The sequence below is a fragment of the Mustela nivalis genome (genome assembly GCF_964662115.1).
Source record: "Mustela nivalis genome assembly, chromosome: 6".
In the NCBI taxonomy this organism is placed as follows: Eukaryota; Metazoa; Chordata; class Mammalia; order Carnivora; family Mustelidae; genus Mustela; species Mustela nivalis.
The window spans coordinates 150,383,844-150,393,262 of record NC_139025.1 but is presented as its reverse complement, the minus strand read 5'-3'; the positions used below and the strand labels follow the sequence as shown (position 1 = coordinate 150,393,262).

The 9,419-nt window shown below is 60.4% G+C and overlaps 1 protein-coding gene across 1 annotated transcript; it reads left to right on the top strand.

Moving 5' to 3' along the window:
• Window positions 1-4,575: 4,575 nt before the first annotated feature.
• MESP1 (mesoderm posterior bHLH transcription factor 1) lies at window positions 4,576-6,052 on the top strand (the record flags this gene model as incomplete). Its single annotated transcript, XM_082736086.1, has 2 exons — window positions 4,576-5,373; window positions 5,694-6,052. 2 exons carry the CDS (start codon window positions 4,576-4,578, stop codon window positions 5,766-5,768), a joined length of 873 nt encoding a protein of 290 aa, XP_082592212.1. The 3' UTR covers window positions 5,769-6,052.
• Between the last annotated feature and the right edge of the window lie 3,367 nt (window positions 6,053-9,419).

The window sequence follows — 9,419 nt, the reverse complement described above, 5'->3', positions numbered from 1 at the left end:
CACCCCTCTGCCTCCTGTGACTCCCACTGGCTGCCCATCCAGCTGACCCAGGACCAGGATAATCAGATTACCTCGGGTCCAGAATAATCCATTCCATATGGCTTGCCAACTCAGAGGCTCCGGGAGCTAAAGGTGTGAGGAAAGGGGGTGATCTTGGTAGGAAGGGGTTCCCGGGGTTCCTCGGGGGCCTTAGCGGGGGAAGGAGGGAGGTGGAGGAGAAGTCGGGCGCCTTCCTGCTGAGCCCCCTGACTGCTCTGGGACCCGAGGGGACCACGGCCTCATCCATCTGGGACCCACGGGGGCTTAGGATCTGTGCTGGGCTAGCACTGGGCACTCCCAGTGCCTTTTCCACTCTCTGGATTGGGACATGGCCACTATAGGGTGCTGCTGCTCGGAAGGGGCTGAGGTTCATAACTCTGGGGCAACTGTACTTTTCGCACCCACATTCTCCTGCTCTGTCCCCCCAGAGGCTCTGGTGGAACAGGTCCAGGGGGAGCATGGAAACCTTCTTCTATCTCCACGGGTCCCTGTGACTTGTGACAAGATGTTGTGGGTGTTGGAGGATTCTGGGGGAGTCTCCCCCACACCAGCACCCTCCCTCTTGGGGCAGCCTTCAGGAGGAAAGGAGCCCCCCCCCCCATCTTCCCGAGGAGACAGGACCCGTGCTGGGGAGGACAGAACACAGGCTTTGACCCAGGCTGAGGCAAAAGGGTCCCAACTCGGCCCCTGTTTGCCATGTGACACAGGGCCACCTCTCCACACCTCCATTCCCTCATCTGCAGAGGGAGGCAGTGACGCCCACATCACGGCAGGACGGAGAGCTGTGACCCAGCCACGCCCAGTGCGGTGCCAGGCCCAGGTGACAGTAGCAAACGTGACCACGGCTGTGGCCAAAGGCCAGTCCACGCAGGACAACTGGATCCATATGATGTCAACACGGCAGGCATTACCCCGTGGCTCAAGAGCAGAAGCTGGGGCCTGAGGACCGGGAGTGAGTTCCCCACGGGACACAGGCGGTGCCTGGCAGGCCACACTCCAGAGGGGGTGTCCTAGGCTGTGTCAAGACGGCCGCTTGTTAATAGCAGCCCCCCACCCCGAAGGCCCTCCCTCTCAGGCTGGTGCCAGAGTGTGGTGGGAAGACCACAGCGTCGGGGACACCTCCGTGAGGAGCCTCCTGGGAGACGCCCCTGCGGATGCTAAGAGCTGCTTCCCTCTCCTGGGGCCTCTGGCTCCGGCGGGGACAGGGATTAGGGGCCACAAGAGGAGTATTGACATAGCACCTTTGATTAGCACTCCTGTGTCAGGAGGGCTGGCTGGGAAATGAGAGCGCGGAGGCTGGGAGGTGGGAGGGGGCTGCGTCCAGGACCCAGGCCTAGGCCCGAGGAGCTGGCTGAGTCTTCTTAGCGGAAGGCTGAGACCCAGGCCTCGTATAGAGTCCGGTCTGGGTCCCAGAGGAGGCCGCCCTGTCCTGCCTGCCCCCACCCCGGCCAAGGGCCCCAACTGAACTCTCACCTCTGCTCAGTGGGGCTGCCCCCAGGCCTCATTTCCCAGCCTTACACGTTGGCAGGCGAAGGCAGGCTCGGGCCAGGGGAGCAGGAGCCACTGGCTCAGGCACTTGTCAAAACACAGGCCCCTGAGGTGTGAAGGCCTCACCCCGGCAGGAGGGCCTGCAGGCCCTGCTGCCCGGAGAACTCATTAGCTGGGGCAGCTCCCAAATGAGCCCACAGGAGAGGCTGGCTGATAAGGAGATCAAAGGTGAGAGAGGCCTGGGGGAAAGGGAAAAGGCGACTGGCAGGAGGAGGCAGAGCCCAGGCTCCAGGTTGGGGAGGGGGTCCCTCCTCTGCCGATCTTGGCTGCATTAGGCCCACTGGCAATGTCCCTTGCACACACTGGCCTTGGGACCCCCCACTCCCGCATCCAGGGTGTAGCAGGAGAGGGAGGGACTCCCTGGTGGCGGCCTCTGGGGCTGAGGCCCCCCAGCTTGGGATGGAGGTGAAACCGGCCATCTGCTGCACCTCTCTCATGCCCTTTCTGGAGGCTCTTTGCCTCCACACTCGCCCGGGGGACTTCTGAGCCCTCCCCCAGCCTGAAAGCAGAACTCCTCCTGTCACAGGCGCTCCATCGCGGTGTCTCTCCTGCTCCAAGCCTCTCTGTGGCTCCCAGGCAAGGGCCCAAGGAGGTCAGAGCTTAGGTCCCCAATGTGCGAGTCCTCAGGAGCCAGAGCTGTGTTTAGGATGAACAGTCTGCCTCCCACACATATGGCCTGTTGTCCAAAACGTGTCTGGTTGATTCTGTGCTGAATAAAGAGTCATTCCAACGACACACCAGTACTGGTGGTTTCCCCTGGACCGGGAACTGCAGGCCCCAGAGACAGGACGGTAATGAACTTTGTTAGACCCTCATGCTGGTTGGGCTCTGGACGTTCTAGCCTTGGGCGCGTATTGGATTCCCAAAGAGACGACAATGAAGCAAGAGGGTGGTTGATTGCCTGGGCATTTTTGGTCCTTCTGAGTTTTCTCAATGATTAGCTGCAAAGTGGAAATCTGAATCATGTGGGAATTGGAAGGATTTTTTTGACATTCAGAAGGTTGGCTGCAGGGTGCCCAGAGCCCTCGCAGATCCCACCTCTCCTGCCTGACTTTACTCTGCACTCCGTCCCACCCAAGTGTACAACACGCTCTACCTGTTGCCAACTGTCAGTCCCCTCAGGCCCAATGACATTGAAGGGGCCCAGCAGCTGGGCTGCAATGCCAGGTTCTTGGCTCGGATCTGGAGCCCCAGGAAGGCCTCCCTTGACAAGGGTCTGAAAAGCCCAGACCCCACTGACAGTTTCCCACTGAGGAAGGCCCTCCTGGAGCAGGCTCTCCTTGGGAGTAGATGGATCTACAGCACGGCCCAGGGGATGGGTTCCTCCCCTTCTCTCCGAGGGTGGGCTGGCAGTGCCTCTCCTGGATGTGACCATGGGCATAAGAATTCTGGGGCTCCTGGGACAGACTGCAGGAGAGACCAAGGGCAGTAGAAGATAAGAAATGAGGGGAAGGATGGTGGTGAACAGAGATCCCACAGGGAAGTTACCGAGTCACCTCGCTGCCTTTACTACAGACCAGCTCACCCATCAGTCTCACTGGGCTGGAAGCCATGGGAGATGCAGGTGGGAAATATTAGCTCTCACACACTGAAAGATGTGAAAGACTAAGGCTCTTTTTTTTTTTTTTAAAGATTTTATTTATTTATCAGAGAGAGGGAGGGGGAGAGAGCGAGCACAGGCAGACAGAATGGCAAGCAGAGGCAGAGGGAGAAGCAGGCTCCCTGCCGAGCAAGGAGCCTGATGTGGGACTCGATCCCAGGACACTGGGATCATGACCTGAGCTGAAGGCAGCTGCTTAACCCACTGAGCCACCCAGGCGTCCCAAGACTAAGGCTCTTAAAGACACGATGCTAGACACCAGGTACTTCAGGGTCTAGGCAGAGGACAGACATCCGTGCACAGAGTAGCTATTATGACAAGGGACAGACTCAAACTCCTGAGGGGTCAGGCAGGCAGCACAGGTCCTCTGAGATTTCCTACATAGACTATCATATCGTCTATAAATGGAAACAGTTTTATTTCTTCCTTTCCAGTCTGTATGCCTTTTATTTCTCTTTTGTTATTGCACAAGCTAGGCCCTCCAGGACAATGCTAAGTAGCCCCAGGTAGGAGCAGACATCCCTGCCTTGTTCTTAGCATTATGGGAAATGCACTGTGGAGTACGTTATTAGCCTTGGGTTCTTTGCAGATGCCTGTTATCAGGTTGAGAAAGTTCCCCTCTGTTGCTAGCTGGCTGAGAATTTTTATCATGAAGGGGTATGGATTTTGTTAAATGCTTTTTCGGTGTTACGTCCTTACGTCCACTCACATTTCAGTGGCAAATTCTTCTCTGCCTGCCCCAAAGTGGTGGAATACCAGCTAGAGGCCAGTGGCGGCAACTGGATTCCGCCAGGCTGAGGGTGGCCTGGAGGGCATCAGGCTTCCCCTCCTCCAGGTCGGACGGTGTGGCAACTTGACCAGATTTGGCTAGCTTGTTGGACTGGGGTGGAATAGTTTCCTCATATTGCCTCCTCGGTCCCACCACCACCACCACCACCGGGTAAGGCCATGTCCAGGAGCAGAAATGGGTTACTGTTCCTCTCACCTCTAGCAGGGATCAGGGCCCCATTCAGGGTTCCCATCCTACAGATTCTACAGATCTGGTTGCAGCATGCCCCAAGGCTCCCCATTGTACAAACTGGGAACAAATTTGCAAGAAAACGTTAAGAATCTGCACAAGGTCCCAACAGGTGAAGGCAGCCCAGATCTAGGTCCTATACGTCCAGTTCCCTGACTGCGCTTCCATTAACCTCCTGAGCTGGCCCAACACGCCAGGCAGCTCGGGCCACTAGGTGCAGGCAAGAGCCCGAGCGGCTGGGCCAGGTGCCCAGTCGAGGACCCAGGTGAGGCCAACCTGGGGCAGCCCTCGGCCTGCACCTTCTGCACCCCGTTTGTTCAAAGGGTCAGGCCCCGCCCCCTCCAGGCCCCGAGCCCGCTTTGAAGTGCTGATGCGGCCTGGAAGGGGCCACTTCACACCTCGGGCTCGGGATAAAGCGGTCGCCGGCTGCCGGCCCCGCAGACGCGCCACCGCCGCCATGGCCCAGTCCCTGTGCCCGCCGCTCTCCGAGTCCTGGCTCCTCTCCCCGGGATGGGGCCCCGCTCGGCCTCCGCCGCCCTCCGACAGGGACTGCGGGTGCTCCCCGGCCTCGTCCCCGGACTCCTGGGGCAGCGTCCCGGCCGGCAGCCCGGAGCCGAGCCCCGGGCGGCCCGGCACCCACGCGGCCCCCAGAGCCCGGAGCGCGGGGAGGCGAGGCGCCCGGGGCAGCCGCCTGGGCTCGGGGCAGCGGCAGAGCGCCAGCGAGCGCGAGAAGCTGCGCATGCGCACCCTCGCCCGCGCCCTGCACGAGCTGCGCCGCTTCCTGCCGCCGTCCGTGGCGCCCGCCGGCCAGAGCCTCACCAAGATCGAGACGCTGCGCCTGGCCATCCGCTACATCGGCCACCTGTCGGCCGTGCTGGGCCTCAGCGAGGAGAGCCTGCAGCAGCAGCGGCGGCGGCGGCGGCGCGGCGACGCGGCGACCCCTCGGGGCTGCCCGCTCTGCCCCGACGGCGGCCCCGCGCAGGCGCAGACGCAGGTGCAGGCGCAGGTGGCGGCGCGCGCCCCGGTCCTGGGCTCCGCCGCGACGTGGGGGTCCTCGCCCGCCTGTCCCGTAGCACTGGGGGCGCCCGAGCCTCGAGACCCGCCGGTGCTCTACGACAAGGCGGCGTGTCCGGAATCGCAGACAATGGAGCTGGACCCCTCGTCTCCGGTGAGTACCTCCTTCCCGCGCGGGACTCCCTCCCGGCGCCGTCGTGGGCGGCGCTACCTGCTATCCGCGAGCCAGGTGCGCAGCTCCCCCTGCGGGGCCACTCACTCCGCGGCACCCCCACCGGCAGCCTGCCTGCTCTGCATGCTGTCCCGAGTAGTGTAACTGGTGTGTCCCCCAGCGCTCAAGCGGGGACGGGAGGGAGAGGACACGCCGGGAACAGGGGCCTGTTCCCCGCCAAAGGTCCCCTGAGAGGGGAGCCCCTGGGCGCCGACACCCACACTGGGCAGCCAGCGCGGATGGTAACTGTTTCCTCCCCGCAGCTCTTTCCTGGCGACGTGCTGGCCCTGCTGGAGACCTGGATGCCCCTTTCGCAGCTGGAGTGGCCGCCCGCCTGAATCGTTGAAGTGACTCCCTGTAACTGACACCCTGTCTGTGAGCATCGAGGCCTTCTCAGCCTCGGCACCTTCAAAACGGCCGCTCTCCAGACTCCCTTTCCTGGGAGGGGGCCCCTGTGATACTGGCATACGCGTTCCTGAGAGGGGGAGCCTGTCCCCACCCAGGACGGTCCTCCCCAGCCCTTCCCTCAATGGAAGGACCCGTAGGTAGACCCTGGGAGGCCGGCAGGGGGTGCCTGCCTAGTATGTATTTATTTATTTGTGAATAAACGTGCTGGTGTCCATTGACCGGTTCTTCTTTCTCTACACGGGCACAAAGCTCCCACCCCCTCTCCAAAGAAGAACCTGGAAGAATCAAGAGGGTCCCTTGCCGACTTCAGCCCTCAGAACACACGGGCTCAGGCCCTTTCCTCCTTGCCCCCACCCCTGGCTTAGCATCTCCCATTCCCCAAGTTCAGCCTGGAAGGGGGAGTTGCTGCATATGAGGGTCTGTCCATCTTTTCTTTGAACCTGGTGGGAGTTGGGTAAAACCCAAGGATCTCTGCAGAAAATACGTTGCCATTAGTACTTTCTGTGTATTGGGTCCTTTACACAATTTATACCCAAATCACCATCTTATAGAAGAATAAACCAAGGATGGACACTCGAGTCCTGATATGAATTCAGAATCTGAGTTCTAATCCCCAGTAGGATTTTACCAGCTCTGTGGTCTGAGGGGACACCAGCTACCAAGGGTTCACGTCAGGCGTCCCAATCCCTTTCTCCCCCTGTGCTATAGCATCATGGCCTAGACCTTGGGGTTTTTCTCATCTCCTTCACTTCTCTCCCTGGTGGTTTAGGGACATAAACTAACATCAGTGAGTCAGTCCCGGGTTCGTGTAAGTGTGACCTCCCGGCGGCCTAGCTGGGATGGAAAGACTCATGGGGGTTGCCTCTGGAGTCACACAGCTGACCTGGAACCATACTCCTGACTACACTGCTGGATTCTGATCAGGGATGTGCTGCATGGGGAAGAGGAAAGCCTTGACCCTGGCCTTGCTCAAGGGGTATAGGAAGCAGTCAGAGGTCGCGGGGGGGGGGGGCAGGGCAGCAGCCGAGGCCCAAAGGCCCTCTGTGGATGGGTACTGAGTTCTCCCCTCTCCCTCAAGCATCTTTGAAATACAGGCCTTCATGATTTATTGAGATAGTTTATGTACCATCAAATTCAACTTTATAATTCAGTGGTTTTAGTGTATTCATAGAGTTATGCACCCATCACCACTGTCTGAATTGAGAACTTTTTTTTTTTTAAGATTTTATTTGAAGAGAGAGAAAGAGCACAAACCAGGGGAGCGGCAGAGAGAGAGGAAGAAGCAGGCTCCCCACTGAGCAGGGAGCCCAGATGCGGGGCTCGATTCCCAGGACGCAAAGGCAGACGCTTAACTGACTAAGCCGCCCAGGCACCCCTAGACTGAGAACATTTGCACCACCCCCCAAAGAAACTCTGTGCCCATTAGCAGGCACCCCCCCATTACGCCATCCCCCCTCCCCAGCACACTCCTCTCCTTCCCGCCTCCCTCGATCTGCCTGTTCCGGACATTTTGCATGAGCGGAACCACACAACATGAAGCCCCTGGTGTCCGGCTTCTTTCCCCGGTCAGAGCATTTTCAGGGTTTAGCCACGTGGTTTCGGGCATCCCTGCTTCTTACCGCCCAGGGATAGTCCCCTGCATGGACACACCCGGGTCTGTTTAGCCGTGGATACTGATAGGTTTGTTTTGAAACCATCTCGGAGATCCTTTCCAGCGCTTGGCTGGGCCGGGAAGGTGGGGGGTACTCAGACCCGGCGGGCGGCAGGGCCGTGTCATTCAGGCGGCGGCGGAGCGCACCCTGACCAGCATTTGGCCGCAGAGAGTGGGATCCGAACGCAGAGGCCCTGCAGGGGGCAAACCTCACACCTCCGCTGACCACCCCCTTTCCCACACCTCCCCTCCCAAGACCCTAACCGGAGCCAAGTGGGAAGGCCTTTCCAGGGGCCGGGCCAATTTAGAAAATCTGTTTGCATGGCAAAGGTCCTGCGGTTTAGGATGGGGAATTAAAGTTATTAGCAAGTCTTTTCACAGGTAAGTGGAGCTCATTGGCCAGCGCCCTCCCCTGGGGAGAGCCTCGCCTCCTTCTCGGAGCCAGCCGCGGCCGGGTGTTTGTTAGCACCCGGGTGTGAATTTTCATTAGCGCGTCTCTGCTAATAAGGCAGAGGGCTGGGGCTGGGAAGGGCGCTCCTCGCACGGCTCCTGTGCCTGCGTCCCCGTTGCGAGGCTCCAGGACGGCCAGCAGCGTCCAGGTAGGCGACTCTCAGTTCTCAGCTAACCGACCTGTGAAAGTGGCAGCTGCTGGGGCCAGGGTGAGGTTGGGAAAGTGGAGGAAGGAGAGGCTAAGAACACGCCCCAGCAGATGGCCAGTGGCAGCGTCGGACTGGGCCCCCATGGGAGGGCAGCCTCCCCGGGCGCGCACACAGGTGAGCACCAGCCTGTCCCAAGGACGGGGACCCAGGGTACTGGGTAGCGCCCTCTCCATCACCTGAGGCCTTGGCTGGGTGGGGAAGGCGCAGGCCCGGAGCCAGAGGCTCGCTGAGCCCGGGAGCCCCACCAGGCCGCAGGCGGATGCTGCCTCCTTCCTGAGGAGCTGCGTTCTCAGCTGGCGGGGTCAGAACCCACGGGGCACGGGCCCACGGAGCGGTTCCCGTCAGCCAGGCTCCGTGGCGAGGGCTGCAAATGCAACAACTGACCTCACGTGGTTTGAGCATGGGAGCCGCAGGTGAGGGGCAGGTGTGTGGAGTTAGACCTGTTTTCCAGAGCGGGACACAGCAGCACAGAGAACAGGGAGTTGTTCACAGAGCGGGTACCCGGCTGGTGAGGCGCGGACACCCGTGGCTGGTGGTTGATGGATCAGGTCTCCGGGATCGACCTGGCCGTCACGTGTGTGCGCACGTGTGTGTGTGCGCGCGCGCGCGCCCGCTGGGAGGGCAGAATCAGGCCCCTCATGCAGAGGAAGCTGCCTCTGCTTGCTGAGCGGAGATGTTGTTCTCACTGAGAAGGCCACACTGTGTGGGCGCTGATGCTGACGGGCTGTGTCCTAAGGAGGGACAGCTGATGGTTTCATATTTAAGCCATTTATTCAGGGGCAGGCTCCATGGGTCACTGTAGGAACCCGGGGGAAGACAGGGGGTGGTGGTCATGGGCTGTCTGCCGGCGGGTCGGAGGTGATAGGACTGAGGCCGGGCCAGGCCTTGTGCGTCTGCGTGGTGCCCCTGGAGGAGGCCAAGCCCACACGTCCCTCCGGCCACGTGTTGCTCAGTCAACAGGGCCATCTGAGGGGCACGCGGATGCGCTAGGATTCTGGAACCACCAGTATCTGGAGAAGGAGGGTAGCCCAGGGCTGGGGAGGGAAGCTGGGCCTAACTGCAAAGCCCTGCTTGTCCTGGCTGAGGCCAGGAGCCATTCTGCCCAGCCCGCTCACCAGAGGTCATCCCTGCGTTTGCACAACCCTGAGTGTGATGTGTCCTAACTATGACACCTGGGGCGCTCCTTTAACTGATACTAGTTCTAACATTCCCCTGAGAAATCCCAAGGTTCTTGGTGCTTCTGAGGGGTTCTGTCACCCAGTGGGCAAGGA